General features: G+C 35.9%; 1 protein-coding gene across 4 annotated transcripts in view; it reads left to right on the top strand.

Annotated features, from left to right (window-relative positions):
• The window catches only part of AGO2 (argonaute RISC catalytic component 2), a 143,583-nt gene that overhangs the window by 54,254 nt on the left and 65,459 nt on the right, over positions 1 to 23,870 (top strand). For 2 of the 4 annotated variants that reach the window (XM_074202733.1, XM_074202732.1), the window contains exons 1-2: positions 10,952 to 11,899; positions 17,903 to 18,101. In XM_074202733.1, coding sequence (XP_074058834.1) covers positions 11,866 to 11,899; positions 17,903 to 18,101 — 233 coding nt within the window. In that variant the 5' untranslated portion in view covers positions 10,952 to 11,865. Of the gene's footprint in view, positions 1 to 10,949; positions 11,900 to 17,902; positions 18,102 to 23,870 lie in introns of those variants that run through there. The other 2 variants (XM_074202730.1, XM_074202731.1) reach the window with 2 other exon arrangements.

Genomic DNA, 23,870 nt, shown 5'->3' with positions numbered 1-23,870 from the left:
TAAAATTTGATATTCTAATCTAGAATGCTTCTGAGATCTATAGCATAGTGAAGAGATTCATATTGGAACCTTAAAGAGGATCAGTTCCAGGATTCCAATGAGGAGTTATTATTGATTTAGAAGTACAGTTTAGGAGATCACATTATGAACCTGTCCAAGATCCTCAAAAACTCTTACTGCCTTCAGGGTGTTCACATTGCAATGGAAGAGACAACATATAAATAATTAGGTATGGGTTGGTTTAAGTTTTCTGTGGTCTATGTCTGAGAGAAAGAAGGGAGGGAGAAAGAAAAGAGAAAGAAGGGACAGAGACAGAATATTGAATGAGAATGGGAATGATTTTGGTGAAGAAGGCACTAGTAAGTAAGGCACTGGAAGAAACTAGAAAGTTCATCTACAGAAGGTGGGATTTAAATTGAACCTTTTAAAAGAAGCAAAGGAAACTAAAGGGTAGAACTGAGCTTTCTGGATATGGAAAAGAGGGACAGTAAAAAGCTGCTAAGACAGGAGTTTTTTTTTTTTTGAAAAACAACTTTATTTGAAAAACATCAAGTTGGCCAGTGTGAATGAATCAGGCAGGGAGGGGAGTAGATTGAAAAGGTCAGAACTTAGATTGTGAAGAACTTAAATGACAGGAATTTATATTTAATTCTAGTGATAATGGAACTACTATAGTTTAATGAGCAGGTAAGTCTGTGAGGGTGGAGGGTATATGGTCAGACCTTTGTCTTAAGAAAAATTAACCTTAGCAGCTTAGTAGAAAGTATGTTACTAAAGAGAGTGACTTGAGAGGCCACTTAAAAGAATGTTGCAATAAACCTGGCAGGAGGGGCTGAGATACTTGGTGACTAGGAAAACAAAGGTGCCCTTGACAATAAGAAGAAAGTTTGAAATAGGGAGAGCTGGGGGACAAGGGAGGAAGAAACTGAATTCTGGATATATTAAGTTTGAGGTAACTACAGAACATTGCTCAAGATGTTCAAAAAGCAGTTGGTGGTGTGGGACTGTACTTCATTAGAAGGACTACACAGCTGGACATAGAGATCTGAGAATTAGCTACAAAGAGATGGCAATTACACACATAAGAGCTGGCAAAATCACCATGTAAGATAATATAAAGTGAAAAAAGGAGGCCTAGGATAGAACCTTGAAGGAAACTAGTTACTTGAGGTAATATGGATGCAGCTAAAGGAGACTAAGGAACTATCAGTTGTATAGTACCCAGGTGGAAATGTGCTCTATGTTGCAAAGAGTTTAAGAAGAGTAAGGATTAGGGCAGCTGGGTGGCGCAGTGTATAGAGTACCGACCCTGGAGTCAGGAGGACCTGAGTTCAGTTGTGACCCACTTAATAATCACCTAGTTGTGTGACCCTGGGCAAGTCACTTAAGCCCATTGCCTTGCAAAAACAACAACAAAAAAAGGATTGAGAAAAGACCCCTAGCTTTTGTAATTAATTGATTATCAACAATTTTGTAGTGAGCAGGTTAATTGAATAATAAGATCAGAATCCAGAATCCAGAAGGGTTTTAAAAGAGCAAGAAAAGTGAAGGCACGATATAGATGCTTTTCTCCAGGAATTTGGCCAAAACAATAATTAGTTAATATCAAGTAAAGAATTTTGGGTTTTTTTGTTAGTTTTTTTTTAAGAGAAATGGGAGTGATTGTAGATAGTAGGGAAAGAGTTAATAGAGAATAAAGAAGAGTGGGGATAATAGTTGGGGCAATTTCCTGGAATGGAGAAATACTTTTCATTTGCCTGAAGTAAGATTTTATCTTATGTTCTTCCTCACTGTCCCATTAGTGCTACCTAGTTTTCTCCTTGCTACCTAGTTTTCTCCTTGCTTCCTCTCCCCCCTTCCACTGTACCTAAAGGCTGAGAGTCTTTAGGTACTTTTTTTAGGAACTTTTTTTTTAGGTTTTTGCAAGGTATTGGTGTTAAGTGACTTGCCCAAGGCCACACAGCTAGGTAATAATTAAATGTCTGAGGTCGGATTTGAATTCAGGGACTCCAGACTCCAGGGCCAGTGCTCTATCCACTGCACCACCTAGCCGCCCCATGCCTCCATCCATCCTGTCCCCTTCCTGCTGGTTGTTTATGAATACACAGAGAAAATGGAAAAGCAGTCCTTTAGGAGCTAGATTCTACCAGACTTCTCTCTCTCTCTCTTAGTTTTGTTCTATTCTTATGACCCCTTTAGGGGTTTTCTTGCCAAAGATACTGGAATGGTCCTTCTCTGGTTCATTTTACACTTAAGGAACTTGAGGCTAACAGGGGTTAAGTGATTTGCTCAGGCTTACACAGCTGGTAAATATCTGAGGTCAAATTTGAACTCAGGAAGATGAGTCTTCCTCATTCCAGGAACAGCACTTGATCCACTGTGCTACCTAGCTACCCCTAGCTTCCTATTCCCTAAAAGAGTACACACTCCTTAACCTAGCATTCAAAGACTAGATTTAATTTCCAACCTTATCACCTCGCGCTCTCATCTCCTAAACACTTTCTCTTTGCTAACATTATAGCTCTCTTTTAATCACCCTAACATACCTGTGATATCATCTATTTTTAATTTTTTTCCAATGTAAATATAGTTTATAACATTCTTTTTTGTAAGATTTTGAGTTCTACATTTTCCTCCCTTTCACCTTCCCCTCCCCCCCACATAACAGTGAGTAATCTGATATAGGTTATACATATACAATCATATTAAAACACATTTCCATATCAGTCATGTTATGAGAAAAGAATCAAACAAAAGGGGAAAATGTGAGAAATAAAAACAAAAAATAAATTTTAAAAAGTGAAAATAGGGGGCAGCTAGGTGGTGCAGTGGATAGAGCACCGGCCCTGGAGTCAGGAGTACCTGAGTTCAAATCTGGCCTCAGATACTTAATGATTACCTAGCTGTGTGACCTTGGGCAAGTCACTTAACCTCATTGCCTAACAAAATAAATAAATGAATGAATGAATGAATGAATGAATGAATAAATAAATAAATAAATAAATAAATAAATAAATAAATAAAGGTGAAAATAGTATGCTTTGATCTGTATTCAGGCTCCATCTTTCTCTGGATATAGATGACATTTTCCCTCACAAGTTTTTTAGATTTGTCTTTGATCACAGTTGAGAAGAGTTGTCTATCATAATTGATCATCACATAATGTGACTATTAAGATGTACAGTGATCACCTGATTCAGTTGATTTCACTCAGCATCTGTTCATGTAAGTCTTTCCAAGGTTTTTCTGAACTTTGTCTGTTTTCTTACAGAACAAAAATTATGTCAGTCTTAACTATCCTTCAAGGCTCAGCTCAAAAGGAACTCGCATTCATGAATGCTTTCCTGACTTTTCAGTCATCATTGATTTTTTTCCTCATCTGTTCGTAGGCAAGTTTGTATTCTGATAACGTCCATATCATGTTCTAATTATTATTTATTTATGAGCATAGAATATTATCTCCCTGTCACCCACTTTAGTACGCAGAATAAGTAGATGTTCAATACTGAAAATCAGGTGAAGATTTTAGTCTTATTGGGAGTTTTTATCCTCTGTTGAATTTGTTTAAAAGAATTCTGAAATCCATTTCAAATTTGAAATATTGTGATTCCCAGGAAGTTGGCCGCAAGTTGGTAATTTTTTTATGACTATACCAGTTGCTGAAGGCCATCTAATATAACACAGAGGAATGGGAAGATAAAATCATTTACTCAAGTTCTTGGCAAAAAAAAGATGAAATCATTCCTACAAGGAGTTTATAATACCTTTTGCTTACTTTGCCACAGTAATTTCATAATATTGGTTGATTCTTGTACTTCATTATGGAAGAAGATCAAAATGAAACCACCATGATTGAGAAATTATAGCTTGTTAGACTGTGTCAGACTGTGGCTGATCAGACCAATATTAGCTTGGAATGTTCTACAGGTTGGGCACAGATAGTTCATATGATCACCCAGGGTGGGTACTCTAAACTTACATGGCACATTTCCTTTGAGCTGCTTCAATTCTGCCTTCTTCATAAAGCTTATCACCCTCTCTGATGAGGGCACACCATGCTGGGCAGTCCTGTGCCAGTATCTCCCATACTGTACAGTCAATTCCAAAGTTCTTCAGAGAGACCTTCAGGGTGTCCCTGGTATCACTTCTTCTGACTCCCTTGAGTTCTTGCCCTGTGTGGGTTTTCCATAAAATGGTCTTTTTTGGCAAGCATACTTATGACATCCCAACAATGTGTCCAACCCATTGTAGTTGTGCTCTCTGTAGTAATGTTGGAATGTTAGGCAGTTTAGCTTGAGAAAGGACCTCAGTATCTGGTATATTCTCCTGTCAGGTGACCTACAAAAGCTTCCTAAGACAATTTAAATGGAAGTGATTCAGTTTCCTGATATAGTGCTGGTAGATTGTCCAGGTTTCACAGGCATATAGCAATGAGTTCAGCACAATGGCTCTGTAGATCTTCAGTTTGGTAGTCAGTCTAATACTTCTTGTCTCCCACACTTTCTTTTGGAGCCTCCCAAATATTGAGCTAGCTCTGACAATGTGTGTGTCAACCACTTTGTCAGTATGTACTTCTTTTTTTTTAACTTTTTTTAAGGCTTTTTGCAAGGCAAATGGGGTTAAGTGGCTTGCCCAAGGCAACACAGCTAGGTAATTATTGTCTGAGGTCGTATTTGAACTCAGGTCCTCCTGACTCCAGGGCCAGTGCTCTATCTATTGCACCACCTAGCCGCCCCCTAATATGTACTTCTCTGGAAAGAACACTGCCAAGGTAAGTGAACTTATCCACAGGACTCAGAACTTCTCCATTTGCTGTAATTGATAGTTCCACATATGGATAATGTGGAGCTGGCTGATGGAGCACCTGAGTTTTCTTGGTGTTAATTGTTACACCAAAATTAGCACAAGTAGCAGGTAATTGATCCATATTTTAGTGCATCTCAGCTTCAGAGGCTGCATTGGGGGCACAATCATCTGCAAACAGAAAATCATGCACCAACACTCCCTCCACTTTGGTCTTGACTTATAGCCTTTTCAAGTTGTAGAATTTACCATCAGTGTGGTAGCTGACCTTGATGCTGTATTCATCTTCAGTGAAGGCATTTCATAGCATGCAAGCAAGGACACAGCCTTGTTTTACTCCATTGGTGACTGGGAAATCTAGAGATCATTGTCCACTATCCAGAACCTAGGCAAGCACACCATCATGAGACTGACGTTCCCTAGGCAACCAAATTTTGAAGTAATTTTCCATAAGTCCTCACACCTGATGGTATCAAAGGCCTTGGTCAGATCTACAAATGTTATATGCAGACTTCTGTTCTGTTCCTAGCATTTTTCCTGAGTTGTTGGGCAGCAAGCCCATATCAACTATTCTTCAACCCTTTCTGAAGCCACAATAACTCTTGTGGAGGTGACCATTTTCCAGGTGAAGGATCAGTCTATTGAAAAGGATTCTTTTTTTTTTTTTAATTTTTGCTAGGCAATGGGGTTAAATGACTTTCCCATGGCCACACAGCTAGGTAATTATTAAGTGTCTGAAGCTGGAATTGAACTCAGGTACTCCTGACTCCAGGGCAGGGTGCTCTATCCACTGCGCCACCTAGCTGCCCCCATGAGAAGGACTCTAACAAGAATCTTAATAACAATGACTAAGAGAGAAATATACCCCTGTGATTGTCACAGAAAAATCTACTCCCTTTGCCTTTATAGAGATGGATTATGGAGACATCCTTGAATGCCTGAAGGAATAACCTCTTCATGCCATATAACCTGGAAAATATCAATTTTTGGATGAGCAATGAACCCCCCCCCCCAACATACATACCTTTTAAATCTCAGCTGGAATAGAATCAGCACCAGGTACTTTGTCACTTGAAAAGAGCCTAATGGCACTCAATACTTCTTCAGTTTGAACTTCAGCTTGGGACTGATTGACATCAACTTGAGGAAAATGGTCAATAGTTTCTGCATTGATTGATGATGGTCTGTAAAGATCACTATGGAAGTGTTCAGTCTATCTCTTTAGGATCATTTCCCTATTATTAATCAATGTGGATCCATCAACACTAATTTTACTAATATTAATTAATTGACTAATTTTAATATCTTAATTAGCATTCCTTTCTCATTTTCTCCCAGTTGAACCCTCCCTTTATATTTGCTTTTCAATCTGCACAACAATATTTGCATCATTTGCCATCCCTAAACTGTTAGGAAAAATAAAGAAAAAAAGTCAATCTCTACTCAAAGGAGAGAAATATGTTTCATCATCTGTCCTTGGAGCATAAGATTGTTTATTGTGTCCAGTTTTTCTCCACTCTTCTACTTTTAATCAACCAGAGTTCAAATATTAAATACAGTTTTTGAAAGTCTTTAATTCCATTGGATTAACACCATTGTAATTTTTACTAGAACCTGTTTTTTGTTTTCTGTACCTAGGGATGTGCTGTCTATAGAATGATTCTATGATCATGGGATAGCTAATGTTTCAACTTTCACTTGTAGTTTTATCTTCTTTAGATATTTACCATATCAGATCTCCTTGCAACCAGGAGGTAATATAGTTTGTGCCTTTTTAAAAAACCATAACTCCAACCTTCCCCTTAATTTGTATAGCTAACATTTTATCCTCTTCTTAAGTATACATTGTTTATTTTCTTATTATCTTAAAATTTTTGATGCTTTATAAAATGCTCATTTTCTAATAATATAGTAGAACCCTCCCTTATAACAAAAACACTTAGAGCTCTGTTGTGTGAGATAGTGTTTGCAATATATCTATACCTATAGTTTCTCTTTTTTTATTGGAAAGGAGAAAAGCCTATTTCACAGAGGGCTTATATTACTTTTTCCTCTTATTATACATGTTTCTCCAAATTACTTCATTTCTTATAGCACAAAAATAATACATTAGTCAAGTCAACAAGCATTTATCAAATGCTTACCAGGTTCTGTGCACAGTGTTGGGATTGTAAATATAAACAGAAAGATAGTCCTTACCATCCAGGAAGTTAGACTCTAATGGAGGAAAACAACACAGAGAAAGTTATTTCCAGACTTTTTTCTTGTTTTAGTTGTTTTATTTTGCTACTACCAAAAAATACGCTGCTATGAATTTTTAGTATTTATAGTATCTAACTTTCATCAAGGTGAATTGATGTTTTCTGGGCTATCTTCCTTGGAAATGCCAGATCAAAACCTACAAACAGTTTATGTTTTAGCAATCTATTGACTTTTTACATTAGTGATTTTACACACTTCTCATATTAAATCCTCTCATTTAATGAAAGCAAAACTATAATGATTGTATCTGATGTTCAACTGTTTCAGTCCTGTCTGATTCTTCACGACCCCATTTGGGATTTTCTTGGCAAGGAAAGTAGAGTGGTTTATGATTTCCTTCTCCAGCTCATTTTACAGATAAGGAAACCAAGGCAAAGAGATAATTTGCCCAGGGTCACACAACTAATATCTTGAGGCTGGATTTGAACTCAGGAAGATAAGTCTTTCTGACTCTAGGACTGGCACTCTATCCATTCAGCCACCTAACTGCCCTGGAAAATTATAAGTACTCTAAAAATAATTATCTTCAGAATCAGTTTGAACCACACATGAAAATCAGGTTCATTACTTTATAAAAAAGTCCTATTTCTACTTTTAAAACTATAGAATCCTTTTATCAAGATTATTCATCACATTTTGCTTTGAGTAATGCTCAAATTTAAAAAGTCATGATTGGGGTGGCTAGGTGGTGCAGTGGATAGAGCACCGGCCCTGGAGTCAGGAGTACCTGAGTTCAAATCTGGCCTCAGACACTTAATAATTACCTAGCCGTGTGGCCTTCAGCAAGCTACTTAACCCTGTTTGCCTTGCAAAAAACCTAAAAACAAAAACAAATAAAAAGTCATGCTTAACCTTAAAGGATGAAAATTTGTCCCTAAGGGAGAGACATCTGACAGCAAGCTCCTTTCTTTTCTTTCCATTAGGATTGCTCCATCTTGACTGAAGCCCTCTGTAATTTTTACTAACTAGCTCTTCCTGGACTATTGTTACTCTCATTACTCTTTCCTTCAGTATATGGGAGGGGAAAGGCTCTACAATCTTGCTTTCCTAATACAAATGTGATCATGTCTAGTGCTCTGGCACTCTGCAATTCTTAGTTTTTTAGCTGTTTTTTTTTTTTTTTTGCAAGGCAGTGGGGTTAAGTGGCTTGCCCAAGGCCACACGGCTGGGTAAGTAGTATCTGAGGCCGGATTTGAACTCAACTGACTCCAAGGCCAGTGCTCTATCCACTGCACCACTCCTGTAATTCTTACAGATTTTTGTTGAATCAGTTATATTTATGATTATGTCTTCCCTAAATTCTTATTTCTCCCCTACAGCGCTTCAAATATAGAATATATATGTATATATATATATATGTAATCTCTCCATATATGTTTTTTTAGGTGTGTAATTTTTTTTCAGTTAAACAGATATTTATTGAAGATCTGAAGTCAAGAGTTTGGGTTGGGCATAAAGGAGGAGAGCAATCTATAATGACACTTGAGCTTTCAAGCATGGATATTTAGGGGAAGTAATACCATTAACAGAAAAGGAAAGTTAGGAGAAATAACTTAGTGCTGGATATGTTGAATTTGAGATGTTAGTACAGATGAAAATGAGACTGAGGAATCAGGTCCTGCTTCTGATACTTATTACCAGGAGGACCTTAAGTCATTTAAACTCCCCAAGATCTTAGTTTCCTAATCTATAAAACAAGAGTGTTGGATTCAATGGACTCTGAGGTCTCCTCCAGCTCTTGTCCTATGATCCTTTGATCTGAATTAATCCCCAGCTCAATTTTCTATGGCTACTTCTTTTCTAAAGAATCAAGTCCCAACTATTTAGCCTGACATTTAAAGCCATCCACAATCTTAACTTCAACCTAGTGTCACTATTCCCTTTTCATCATGTCAGTCAAATTGGAAAGCCACAGGTTTCTTGAAATTATTCCATGTTTTCCTCCCCTTTATCCTCTTCCTTCCCATCTCCAATCACCTCTCCACATCTGCCTTCAGAAATCTTTTCAAGACCTAAGTCCATATCCTCTGCAAATCTTAAAAGTGAAACTGACCTTTGTTGCAAAATCTCATAAAACTTTGTTCCTTTTATGTACCTTACCCTATTCTAATTTATTATATAGCTATTTTACCATATCTTATCTTCCCTTTTCCAGGTTATTTTTTGTGGTAAGGAAATGGAGAGAGAGAAAAGATGGGGAGGGAGAGAGAGAAATGTAGCATGCATTATTTGAGATAGCATACTTTAGAAGGAGAAGCACATATTCTTAGAGCAGGTATGGGCATTAAATATTAACCTTCACATTTTTTAAGCTGTGTAATTGTATTTACTTGATTTATAAAAAATGATTTAATTTAACTTATGATTATTATTTGATGTTAAATTTGTTTCCTTATCTATAATATGGGGATGATAATTGCATAGCCTATGACAAATATGGATTATTGACAAATGGAAGAAGGAAGGTTTGTTCTTTGCCCATTGGGTAGGACCAGGAGCATTGAATAGAAACTGTAAAGTTACCAATTTAGACTTTAGAAGCAATTTCCTAATGCTGAGGGGCTAACTATAGGTTGAATGGGCTACCTCTGAAAGGCAGTGGTTTTCTTCTTGGAGAATGTGGTTGAATAACTGCTGGTCCAATATATTGTATAGAAGAGATTTTGTTTTGTTTTGTTTTTTATTTTTAAGATTTTATTTCAGTTTTACAATTTTCCCCCAAACTTACTTCCCTCCCCCCACCCCCCTACAGAAAGCAATCTGTCTGTCAGTCTTTACTTTGTTTCCGTGTTGTACATTGATCCAAATTGAGTGTGATGAGAGAAATCATATCCTTAAGGAAGAAGCAAAAAGTATATGAGATAACAAGATCAGACAATAAGATATCTGGGTTTTTTTCCTAAATTAACTTAGTTCAAACTCCATGGCTCTTTATCTGGATACAAATGGTATCCTCCATTGCAGACAGCCCAAAATTGTCCCTGATTGTTGCACCAATGGAATGAGCAAGTCCATCAAGGTTGAACATCACCCCCATGTTGCTGTTAGGGTGTACAGTGTTTTTCTGGTTCTGCTCATCTCACTCAGCATCAGTTCATGCAAATCCCTCCAGGCTTCCCTGAATTCCCATCCCTCCTGGTTTCTAATAGAACAGTAGTGTTCCATGACATACATATACCACAGTTTGCTAAGCCATTCCCCAATTGAAACACATTTACTTGATTTCCAGTTCTTTGCCACCACAAACAGGGCTGCTATGAATATTTTTGTACAAGTGATGTTTTTACCCTTTTTCATCATCTCTTCAGGGTATAAACTCAGTAGTGGTATTGCTAGATCAAAGGGTATGCACATTTTTGTTGCCCTTTGGGCATAGTTGCAAATAGCTCTCCAGAAGGGTTGGATGAGTTCACGGCTCCACCAACAGTGTAATAGTGACCCAGATTTCCCACAACCCTTCCAACGATTATCATTATCCTTTCTGGTCATAATGGCCAGTCTGAGAGGTGTGAGGTGGTACTTCAGAGAAGCTTAAATTTGCATTTCTCTAATAATCAATGATTTAGAGCAATTTTTCATATGTCTATGGATTGCTTTGATCTCCTCATCTGTAAACTGCCTTTGCATATCCTTTGACCATTTGTCAATTGGAGAATGACTTTTTTTTAAAATATGACACAGTTCTCTGTATATTTTAGAAATGAGTCCATATCAAAATCATTAGTTGTAAAGATTGTTTCCCAATTTACTACATTTCTTTTGATCTTGGTTACAGTGGTTTTATCTGTGCAAAAGCTTTTTAATTTGATGTAATCGAAATCATCTAGTTTGTTTTTGGTGATGTTCTCCATCTCTAGAAGAGTTTTTTGGTTCAAGTATGAATAGAATAAGAAGTTTCTTAGATTCCTTCAGATTTGACACTTGATTCTTTGAAATATTTTGTTAAAATGATTAGGTGTTACTAAATGAGAATTATCTGTCCTAACAAAATGTGAATTATTTGACTCTGAAGGCTGGCTAGGATTTGTTTAGGTCTAGAAAGGGAAGAAAGCAGTATATACAGAGTTAGGGATAAGGAGACTTATGTATTTTAAAATGGAGATGGTCTGGGGCAGCTAGGTGGCCCAGTGCATAGAGCACCGGCCCTGGAGTCAGGAGTACCTGAGTTCAAATCCAGCCTTAGACACTTAATAATTACTTAGCTGTGTGACCTTGGGCAAGCCACTTAACCCCCTTGTCTTGCAAAAAAAATGGAGATGGTCTCTGGAAATAATAGAAGATTTGATTAGAGAGGCAAAGGAGGGTCATTATATAGAACCATAAAAGATAAGCTGAGAAATGTATACCTGTTTCTGTAGTCTTATCTGTTGAATGAGAATGATGTTGTGAATGTTTTTTTTTTTTAAATCACCCTTGTGATTCTGTTAAATCAGTTTCCTCCATTGGGCATTTGTATTCCCCCCCCCCCCTTCTCCAGTTTGGACATTTAATTTTTATCTTTGAAACATTTCATGTTGACCTTTATCTCATATTCCTATATGCTCACAGATTATGCCTGGGAGGAATCCAAGAAATCATCCATGCCTGTAGTTCGTCTTCTTTTTTGGGTCATGGGTCCCTTTGGGAATCTGAAACCTAGAGACTTTTCTCAGAATAATACATAAATTAAAATAAATAGGATTATCAAAGAAACCAATAATTTTTAAATGAAGGTATAATTTTTTTCTCATCCAAGTTCACAGAACCCTTGAAATATCTCCATGGATCTCTAGAACAGTTTTTGCAGTTGAGAAAACTGAGATGCAAAGATTTGAAGTGACTCAGCTACTTAAGGGTACAGTTTGTTGTTAGAGACCTGGGGATTTGAAGTCATATCCTCTTACTCCATATCTAGTGTGTTGCTACTTCCTGCTATGTCTTTTTATAATGATGCTTCACTGCTATTTCCATCTTGAGTGAGTGCTATTCATCCCTGTACTGTTGTTCAGTCTAGTATTTTGTTTTTCTATCTTCCTGCTTGTTTTGAGCTTTACCCTATGAGTTATAAAAATAGAACTCTTCATTGGCTCCAAGAACCAGTTTGAGTTTTAGTATTCCCACAGTAGCATGCAGAAAGTTCCCATCTTCCAGGTTTGATATCTGTGGTGATTTTGTATTCTTCATGTCTTTTAATGATACGTATAAGGCCCATTTTTTTCACTAAACTGAAATAATAATAAAAAATGAAAATACTGCATGGAACCTGAATGTATTAGAACTAGGAAGGTGACTTCTCATTGGAACTAGAGATTGACTATTTGGGTCAAGTTGTTTGTTCAATTTAATTTTTTCTGCCACATTAAATGTGTGCCTTGTTGTCCGATGTATGCCATATAGTTCTTTTCTCTTCAATTTAGACATAAATATAAGATCCTTAGAAAATCATGCATATTCTTAAACTTTTTTTGTGTGTTTTGTAGCTCTCCAGCATTTTAATGAATTGTTAAATTCATAAAATAAAATACTTAAGCTTATGTAGAAAACCAATCGTATTGAAACATGGGTATCAAAATATTTTTTAAAACAATGTTCACAGGGGCAGCTAGGTGGCGCAGTGGATAAAATACTGGCCCTGGAGTCAAGAGTACCTGGGTTCAAATCCGGTCTCAGACACTTAATAATTACCTAGCTGTGTGGCCTTGGGCAAGCAACTTAACCCCATTTGCCTTGCAAAAAACCTAAAAAAAAATAAAAATAAAAAACAATGTTCACAGACCCAGGTTAAGAGTTTCTGTTCTAGAGGCAGGTCTGTAGGTCTCCATTGTCCCCCAGAAGGCAATTGGATAGTTTTTTCAGAGGGTTCTTATTGCTATTTTGGGTGGTCATTATCTAACTTTTCATTTTTTACTTTGTCTCCAATAAATAGTTCTAGAGAAGAACTTTAGAGTCATAGGAGTTGTAGACCTGGAAGAAAATGTTAGAGTATATCCTTTTTCTTTAGATGTGGAAATTCAATCCCAGAAAATTTAAGCAATATTACTATGCTTTTAATGTATAAATGATCAGACCATACATATTTTCAGAAGTTCCAGGCCCATTGTAGTCACTATACATGTCATCATGGTCACATAACTAGTCATTGGCTTCTTACTCTTTCCATCACATTTTAAGATGAAGTTAGCTGACAACAGTATTTACATAGGCACATGTCATTTATTAAAAGACTCAAATGAAGGAATCAACTTGGTGTTGGTACCATCTAATTACTTAACCAGTCCTATGCAGTGGTCTGGAATGATCATCAGGAAGACTGAATGATTTTTTTCATGCTAAAGTTCTAAAAGTAGAGAGGGAAATAGATTTTACCTAGCTCTTATAGAAATATATTTTCAAGTGAAATTTTATTTTTTCAACATACTAAAGGGTTACTATTGAAGGGTCATGAACTTTTTATTAAGACACTTACAAATACTCTACAGTCAGTGATTCTTTTACAGCAAGTTTGTTCACAAACTAGTTTCCGGATGTCCTGCATTGGACTGGGTCAGAAATACCGTGAGAACAGCTTGCATTATTTTTAGTAAATAACTTTTGTTTCCTGTGAATAAGATTAAAAATGCAAATGTATGAAATTTTTTAAAAAGTCTTATTTTAAAACATATTGGAGGTCTTATTTGGTAACTTCAGTTATTTAATTTACTTTCCTTTTTTTTTTTAAAGAAAATGGTGAAATGCAATAATTTGAGCTTCACTTATTGGTATTTCCTAAATCTTAGCTAGGGCTTTCTAAATAGAAATATTTAACTATGTAAACTTTGTATAAGATCATAGAACATGTGTTGAATCTACTTGAAAAAGAGTTTTTTTAGTATAGCATATTATTTATACTGTAAAAGTGTACTGTTATTTAAAATATATCCTGTCTGTGCACTGATGTAAAAGTCAACAGACTCTCCACTTGATAATACTTCTATAACTCCTTGTTTTATTTACAATATGTACAGGAACTAATAGTTTGATTCTTTAAAAATATTTCAAAGCACCACCTTTCCATCAATTCAGATTGACCCATGATTTTATCTAAATGAAATTTAGAGAATATTTTATTGCTCTAGTCCCTTTTTAAAAAATCAAAATAAACAATGGAAAGAATCAAAATATTTGGTATATATGATAATCAGTGACTGGGTACTGAAATAACATTAAAACAGGAAATCCTATTATATTGGAAAGTTATAGAAACCCTGTTATAGATATAAACTGTATGAAAGTATTACTGATAATAACATTGTAAATAGATATTTAAGTAGGATGAGATTAATGTGAAGTAATTTAGATCCTAACCTCATTTCAAAATAATTTGATTTCTTTGCAATCCTGTGTTTTTGATTGTTATGCATTTAACAGCATTATTTTATTGAGAAGTGGTCCCTAGACATAACCAGACTACCACAGGGTCTAAGACCCATACACAAAAAGATTAAAGAAACTTCAGGAGAAACCCTTGAAGTTTATTGAATAACAGAGTAATATAATCAGACTTAGCCTTTAAGAAAATCATTTTGGCAGTTATATGGAGGATGGATTTGGATGAGAAAGGACCTGAGAAAAGGAGACCAGTTAAGAAGCCATTTAAATATCCTAAGGAAAAGCTGATTGGGACTGAAATGTGGTTGGTGCCCATTTAGTAGCCAGAAGGGAAGGGGAAGGATGGAAATCGATGTTACGGATTTGGCTACTAAATAGCTTTATGAAGGTGAGAGAAAGCAAACCTGTATGGGTGGAAAGGAAGGATTTCTCAATGGAAATAGTGTTTGGAAGAGGGTTCTGTCTTAGAATAACTTGCCTATGCCTGTTAATGCTGTGCTATTTAAGACGTACCAGGAAGAATATAAGGTGGGGAGGAAAGAGATTATTCCCTGTCATTGAAAGGCGCCTGCTGAAACCATGAGATGATAGCAAGTAGTGTGTGGAGACTGGAGGAAGGTGGTATGAGGAAGCTGCTGTGAGGGATCAAACCCTGAATGTCCTTTAAGTCAATGATGTGAGAGATTGAAGGATGTTTAAAGAAATGCTTTATCTTTTGAAGATAAACTACAAACAAAAGGGACCAAAGCCTATATTCTCACCCTCTCATTGGTTGATTACTCAAACCTTTGGGGGGGGGGGGGGTCAAACCTCAGCCCCTGAGTGGAAGACTACTACTGATGAGGACTGAATTCGGGGGAAGTTAAAAACAGGCAAACTTCAGCTTAACAAAAGGAAACATTAGTTTCCCAATAAACTGAGCATTATTAATGATGGAATGTGCTGCTTTGTTACTGATGAGTTGTGTCACCAGTGTTTTTCACTCAGAAACTAGATAATGAATAATTTGTCAAAAATGACATAGAAGAGATAGGCAGTCACATCTGGGGGCAGAGGACTCCGGGGTTGAATTCTTACTCAGAAACTTATTTTTTTTCTCTTTCATTTTCTTTTTTTATTTTCCAATTACATGCAAAGGTAGTTTTCATTAGGCATTCATCCATTGTATGTTTATGAGTCCCACATTTTTTCTACCACCCTTTCTTTTCTCCTTCTTCCCATGGTGACAAACAATCTGATAAAAGTTGTACATGTATCATCATTTTTTAAAAACATATTTCCATATAAATCATGTTGTGAAAGAGGAATTAGAACTAAGGGGGAGGGTCAGCTAGGTGGTGCTGTGGATAGAGCACTAGTTCTGGAGTCAGGAGGACCTGAATTCAAATGTGACCTCAAACACTTAATAATTTCCTAGCTGTGTGACCTTGGGCAAGTCATTTAACCCCATTGCCTCAAATAAAAAAAAAGAATTAAGGGGGGAAAAAACTCTAAGAAAGAAAAAACATCCAGAAGTTTTAAAAAGTCTTCATTCAGACTTCATAGTTTTTTCTCTGGATGTGGATGGAATTTTCCATAACAGGAGAGACTTAGTTTTTTTTGTTATTTTAAGTAAATAATTTTTCCTTTTCATGACCTGTGTTCCACATATGTACAGTTAGAGAAAGGGGGTGGTCCTAAATGATCTGTATCATCATGAAAATAACTGACATTTGGGCAATACTTTAATACTTTTCAAAGCATTTTATGTACTTTCTATTGTTTTATATACTATCGAGTGAGTTGTGCAGCAGCTATTATCATTTCCTTTTTATATATGAGGAGACTGAGGTAAAAAGAGGTAAATAACTTGCTCTAAGTCACAAAGCTTAGTAATTGTCTGAGGTAAATGATTCAGTATCCTTAAGGTAATCCTAAATCTTAAAGGAGACAGATTGTTTGTAAATCTCAAAGGATATTTAGGGCTGATAACTGATATTGGATAACTGGTAACTGATAAGGAGATACTTTATTCAACTTATTTTATGCCTGGGAAAATGGCTTCCCAGAGATATGAAATGACTCAACATGGGGCATACAGGGAGTAAATGTAGGATCCAGTATCAGATTATAAATAACCCTTTCAACTCTTGAGAAATTGTGATTCTTTGAAAGCTTTGGAGTCAAGAGGACAGGAATTTGAATCAAGTCTCAGACACTTGACACTAACTAGCTGTGTGACCTTAGGCAAATCACTTTATCCTGATTACCTCATATTCAGAGTCATCTACAGTTGTCCCAATTCATATTTGACCACTGGACCCAGATAGCACTGGAGGAGAAAGTAAGGCTGGTGACAGCATATCACCCTCTCACTCAAATCCAATTCATGTACATGTTATCGCATCACTTCCTTCAGGTCATGGTCTTCTTTGAAAATGAAAGACAGAGTCAGCTAGATGGCACAGTGGATAGAGAACTGACCCTGGAAGCAGGAGGACCTGACTTAAGATCCAGCCTCAGACACTTAATAATTGTCTAGCTGTGTGACCTTGGGCAAGTCACTTAATCCCATTGCCTTAAATAAATAAAAAATAATTTTTTTTTTTCGCAAGGCAAACGGGGTTAAGTGGCTTGCCCAAGGCCACACAGCTAGGCAATTATTAAGTGTCTGAGACCGGATTTGAACCCAGGTACTCCTGACTCCAAGGCCGGTGCTTTATCCACTATGCCACCTAGCTGCCCCAAAATAATTTTTTAAATGAAGGACAAACATTATCAATTTAGTGTTTAAAAATGTAAAAAGGTTTTACAAAGGTAATAATAAAGGTATAGAAAAAAAAAAGAATTTAACCAGATAAACAGGAGCTGCCTTGAAGACCTATCTTTTATGATCCACTGGTGCATTAAGATTTAAGTTTATAAGGATACCCACATTAATCTGTATGTAATAGGGATGCTAATGGTAACAAGATTCTGGTAGCCATGTGGTGTTTTCAGTATTTTAAGAGGGACCAGGAGAGTGGAGACATTTCCAAAAGGGTAAAAATAGAGTTAACAGGAAAGTTGGATATTTTTAGAGTTTGCACTTTTTAATGTTTATTTCCCCTGCCTTAAGTGGGCCTAAATGAAAAATGCTACATTGTCTGCTGTCTCTTCATCCTTTTTTCTCTCATATATGAAAGTTTAATAAAATGGGGAATTAAAAATAATAGAGATATGTTGTATTTAAGATAATCAGTAAATTATAACTTTGGCCAAACTGCTTCCCTCTTCTTAAGACACTTTTAGACTTCAAACCTGAGGATTCTTTGATCAAACAGGAACTGCCCTAGATTAATAAATGACTCTTCCAACTCTTGAGAAAGTAGGATTCTGAGAAATGAAGGAAATTATTTTTCCTTTTTTTCATAAAATGAATTCTATATTACTAATCTAATTATGGTTTAAAAATTAATAATTTGTGTCAATCTTTTGCCTAGCTAATTGTTTTTGTTTTTCTGTTTTTCAGCACTTGCGGCTCCTCCAACACCACCCTCACCAATGCAGGCAACATATACCTTTAAGCCTCCACCTAGACCAGACTTTGGGACTTCTGGGAGAACAATCAAGCTACAAGCTAATTTCTTTGAAATGGACATTCCAAAAATTGACATCTATCATTATGAATTAGATATCAAGCCGGAGAAATGCCCTAGAAGAGTTAACAGGTATTATCATTCATAGTTTTAAGCAAGCATTATAGAAATAGTGTTCCATAGTGCTAAGAAAATGCCAAAGCTTTTCATGTAATTGCCTCAATTTCTCAGAAGACCCTTCTTCTCCTTTACTAGAAAGTTTAAGAGCCATTCTGATAACTCTAAAATGTTTCTTTACTTATGGAAGTCCATTTTCAATTGAATGTCTTCTGCTATGATGATTTTTTTAGTGGTAAGGTACTTTATGGAAGCTGTCATTTGTTTTAGAGTGTTCATCCTGATGTGATGAATAAGACTTACCTAGCTGAATTGTTGTTTATATAAAGACAACTAAAATCTAGGATTAAACAGCCAGTCAACAAGTATTTATTAATCAATTGTTATTTACTGTACAAGGGGGGAGGTGTCCTTCCTTTCATTCCAATGCTGAGACAAAATTGAAACTAACTAGGTATGTATATAAGGTATATGTATATATTGTAGATGAAAGGTAATTTCAGAGAAAGACATTAGAATTGGAGGAAATAGGGAATGATCACCTGAAGAAAGTAGAAGGTGAACTGGGTATTGACAAAAACTAGAGAAAATAAGAGGTGAATTAGTCATTACAAGATAGATAATTCAAAATCACAGAAATAGGACATAGGGTATTCTGTTCAAGAAGCCACAAGTTAAACCAGTACAGCTAGATAGAAGAGTTTATAGAGAAGAATAAAATGTAAGAAGACTTAAAAGATAGGAGGGGGCCAAATAATGAAAGCATTTATAAGACAGGATTTTGTATTTCATCCCAGAGGTTATAGAAACTGATGGAGCTTATTGATTAGGAGTGTTATGTGCTTTAGGAAAATCACTTATCAGCTAAGGGAACAATGGATTGGATGAGGGAAAGACTTGAGGTTAGTACAATAATCTAAGAGGTAATGAATGTACTGTACTAAGCTGATATCTACGTGATTAGAGAAAAAGGGATAAGAGATAGTAGAAATGACAAGATTGGACAATAAATTTGATATGTTGGAGGAATCAGTCAAAGATGATACTGAGGATATATAAGTTTAGATGGTTGGGAGGATGGTGGTTCCCTTCACAGTAAGAAAGTTTGGAAGGGATGACTGTTGGAGGAAAAGATGATTCTATTTTGGACATAATTGAATTTGAAATGATTACAGGATACCCAGTTTGAGATGACCAAAAGATCTTTGTAGATTCACATCCACAGTTCAGCTAGGAAGTTGGGACTGAATATATAGATCTAGGAATCATTTGTATTTCATTGATTGTTTTGCCAGTAGAAGCTATAGAATTCATCAATATTTAAGGGAAAAGAGAAAAGTACACCAGGCAGAACTTGGAGGACACCAAGATTAGTGGGTATAACATGCAGATGTTATGTGTGATTCAACAATGGGGATAGAAGACAAGTGATCAAATGGGAGGGAAACAATTCAGGAAACAATAGTGTCATAAAAATTGGAAGAGAAAATATTAAAAACAAACAGTGGTCAACAGTTGCAAATGCTAAGAGAGTTCAAGAAAGATGATGTTTGAGAGTAGGCATGAAGGACTGATGGTTGGTAACTTCAGAGAGAGTAGTTTCAGTTAAATGATGCAGTTGAAAATCACATTGTAGGGTGTTTAGTTGAGAGTGAGAAGTAGAAGTAGCTAATAGATTAAATGAGGGGAGGGGATGTGGAGCCATCTAGGGAAAGGGCTTACCTTCCTGGACTGAAAACACTAAAAAAGACTGGTTGTTTTGTGAGAGAGAGAGAGAGAGAGAGAGAGAGAGAGAGAGAGAGAGAGAGAGAGAGAGAGAGAGAGAGAGAGAGAATCTGGGGTGGTAGAAAGAAAATTGATTTTGAATTAGAAAGATGATTATTTGATTGCTGACTTTGGAATCAGAAAGACCTGAGTTCACCTGCCTGGGACACCTACTAGTTATGTGAACTTGGAAAAGTTATCTACCCTCTTTCAGTCTCAACTACTTACAGAATTGTTGGAAGGATCAAATGAAATAACATATAAAGCATTTTGCAAACCTTACAGTGCTAAATGATTGCTAGCTGCTATCATCATCATCAACACCACCATCAGTGCAAACCAATCTCTTTCCATACCTTTTCAACTTCTGTGATTTTAGTACCTGTTATTATTCTCCATATGCTTTATTGTTGTTTCCCTAATATTTTGTATGTACTATTAGATTATCTGGATGTATGACTAGCCTGCCTCCTTTTTCTTGCTATATATATATCCTTAATGAAATCATTTTTCATGCCATGTTTAACCTCTGTCTGCAATGAGGGGAAGACTTTTCAAACCATAAAATGCTCTATAAATATGTTTTTGCTAACATTTTAAAATGATAGATTAGAAGTTGTTGTTCAGTAACTTTAGGATGTGAAATTTGATGGAACAAGAAGATCCTAGTTGAGCATCTCAAGCCTTCTGCAGAAAAGAATACTTGAATGATACCTTTCTCAAATTCAGTAAGACAAGGAATACCTGATAGCTAGCTAGGGTTTGAATATCTTACTGAATTCATCTTCAATGTTTTCATATTCATCAAATTACTTTCTGGTCCTAACTTTTTTTCCCAAATATGCATCCCAAAATTATAATATTCTGAACCTTACTGTTCTTTATTTATCTTGTTTGATATAGATTTTAAATTGGCTCTTTGGTGTCTATTTCCTGTCTCATTTGGATAGCTTGGGCTAATTTTCCAAGTCCTTATCCCTTAATCACTAAGGTTCTAGACCTACATTACTTCAAGATTAAATCTTTCATGTATCTTGTATTAACCAGCTCTGTCCAGAAAAGCTAAGAAGCTAGAAAAATAAAAATGAAGAACACCAATTTAATATCTTTCTTATCTCACTCATTTGACAATAAGATACTTCTTACTTCAATCATCTTTGTGGATTTGGAAATAGATTGACACCCCTCCATATCATACGTGAATAGTGGCTCTGTTTCTTTATCTTCCATTTCTTCCCTCTTCCTCTATTCCTCTCTTTCCATTCATCTCTTTCTCCCCTTTTCTCAATCTTCTTTCCTTTTCTTCCCCCCCCCCCCCTTATCTTTCTCCCTCTAAACTTGTAACTTTAGGAGTTTGTAAAGTAGCAAACCTTGTGGTGAAAAGGTTCTCAGAATTTAATGAGTCCAAGATTTTAAGTATTTTGTAAGTTATCCTTCACTGAGAGCTTTTCCATGTGGGTAGGACATGCAGGAGTTCATTTGTCTCTTAGTCTTTGAACCTAGGTCATCAACATATCTAATGTGGAAATGTGATGTTATAAATGCTAGTTTACTAATTGAAAGCCCTTCTATGTTTGGAGGACTTTAATAAAGGTTAAAATAAAAGTAATTGCTTTCACTTTCTTCTGAAAAGTGTGGCTGTGGTCTCAATAATTAAAAATAATTCATTATATTAAATAAAGTTTTTCAGTATCATCAATTTATGCTTCAATTTTCTTACTTATTTAAAATATTCTGATAAAATTCACTTCAATGTATAGTCAACTTTCTCCTTGTCATGACATAGTTCCCATCCTAATGGATTTTACTTGTAGAATTAAAAAAAAAAAACTGACCAGCTTTGTGATCTTGAATAAATCACTTAACTTGTCTGCCTCAGTATTTTCATATGTAAAATGGTCATAATAATAATGATGATGATAGTTGCCTCTCAGTGTACTTGTGAGGATAAAATGAGATAATATTTGTAAGTGCCTTATAAACCTCAAATCATCATATTAATGATTGCTATTATTGTTATTGTTAATAATAATAATTTGACCCTTATTGGAATATATCTAGATTTGAGCCCTAATTCAGTTGAGTTTTCTTATAAGCTGAGTGCTAGAGAAGAGGATTTAGATAGACATTATGATGACAAAGATAACAAGTATTTACATATTGCTTTAAGGTTTCCAGAGCATTTTCCAAATACCTCATTTTATTCTCACAACAAATCTGGAAGGTAAGTATTATTAACCTCTTTGCCTTGTAGATGAAGAAACTGTGACTGAGAGAGGTTAAGTGATTTGTCCATGGTCACACAACTTTTAGGTGTTTGAATTTGAACTCTCAAGTCTTCATGATTCAAGCCCCAGTGCTCTATACATTGTGCCTCCTAGCTTCCCTTAATGACTTCCTATATACTCATTGTTTCATGACAAGGAGAAAGTTGACTATACATTGAAGTGAATTTTATCAGAATATTTTAATATAAATTTCAAATTAGTATCTGAGCTTCATTAAAATTCATCCGTATAATGCAGATTGTCTCAAAAAGTTCAGTAAAGTGAATAGCACTTCTTTTTATAGAAGAATGATGGAATGAAAAAGCACTAAGAGCTGCCAATAGAAATTTTTAAAAGGCAATCTTTTCCTTAAATGAGCTTTTGTTCTACTAGGAAAGTCATTATATATACATGTAAACATACATGTGTGTGTGTGTGTGTGTGTGTGTGTGTGTGTGTGTGTGTATGTATATGAAGAGAGATAGTTTCCAGGGGAAATGGTATTTTGGATTGGAAAGTTGCAGGAATAAAAGTCATTTAAAATGTGTTTCTGTCAGGAATCAAAAATAGGAGGGGATAGTCAATGTGTCTTCAAAATTAAGGCAGTCAAGAGAACAGAGTTAGGTCAAAGACTTAGTTCAGGGCTTTGAACTCCACAGTCTTTCAAAAATTAATGACTGACTGGAGTAGGTGTGAGTCTGGGAAGAGGGCCAAGGAGTGGAACTGAAATAAATTTAGGATTTGGAGTTTAGACTAAAGCCACTACCTTAATTTGTTTGACTAGTGAACAGAATGTGACTCATAAGGGTTCTGACTTATTTCTCCACCTTGTGTTATACATTCATAGGAATCCAGATCACTGTGGTATATTGAGGCAACTAGTTGGCACAGTGAATGGAGTCAAGATGAATTGAGTTCAAATCCTATCACAGACACTTAGTAATGTTATTCTAGGCAAATCATTAACTTTTTATTTGAGTCACTTTCCTCACCTATAGAATAGTAATAATAATAATAGCACTTAACTGCAGGGTTGATGTAAAAACTCAGAAGGCAAGTAATTGAGAAATAGAATCAAGAATGTTCTAAGATTCTGGCTGTGGAGGGGAGTGGAGCTACAGAGCAGGCGAAGTTTTCTGAAAATGCAGATGGGAATATTTATAGACCTCAAGGAAGGAATGAGTGAATGGAAAGAGAAAGGTTAGAAGAAGAAAATGTTTGTGGGGCCAACTGCTGGAAGAGAAGATGGGGAAATAATGGGATTAAATACCTAAGTATTTAAGTATAGGTATAAGAGGAGATTTGGTTTTGGGGAGACAGGACAATCTTATTTCCAGGATAAAGCCATGGAGAGGCAGGTAATAGAGTGCTAGGTCTGGAGTGTCAGAACATTTTGAGTTCAAAGCTGGCCTCAGACTAGTGTATTAAACTAGTGTCACTAGCTGTATGATTCTGGAGACATCATCTTAACTTCTTTCTGCCTCAGTTTCCTCATCTCTTAAAATGGGGGATCATAATAAAGTTGTGAAGATCAGCAGAGATGTCTGTTCAGGACTTGGCACATAATAGGCACTTTTATTTATTTTTCATTATATTTTCATTATTATTTTATTTCCCCCATTACATGCAAAAGTAGTTTTCAACATTCATCCATTTGCTCAAATAGGTGAGTTTTCATTTTATCTTTACCATGACTCAGATCTTACTTGTTTTCAAATCCATTCCCTACCTCCTAGCTTCCCTTTTTGTTGCC

The sequence above is a fragment of the Macrotis lagotis genome, chromosome X, assembly GCF_037893015.1.
Source record: "Macrotis lagotis isolate mMagLag1 chromosome X, bilby.v1.9.chrom.fasta, whole genome shotgun sequence".
Classification (NCBI taxonomy): domain Eukaryota; kingdom Metazoa; phylum Chordata; class Mammalia; order Peramelemorphia; family Peramelidae; genus Macrotis; species Macrotis lagotis.
This window is presented reverse-complemented; position numbering and strand designations above follow the sequence as displayed.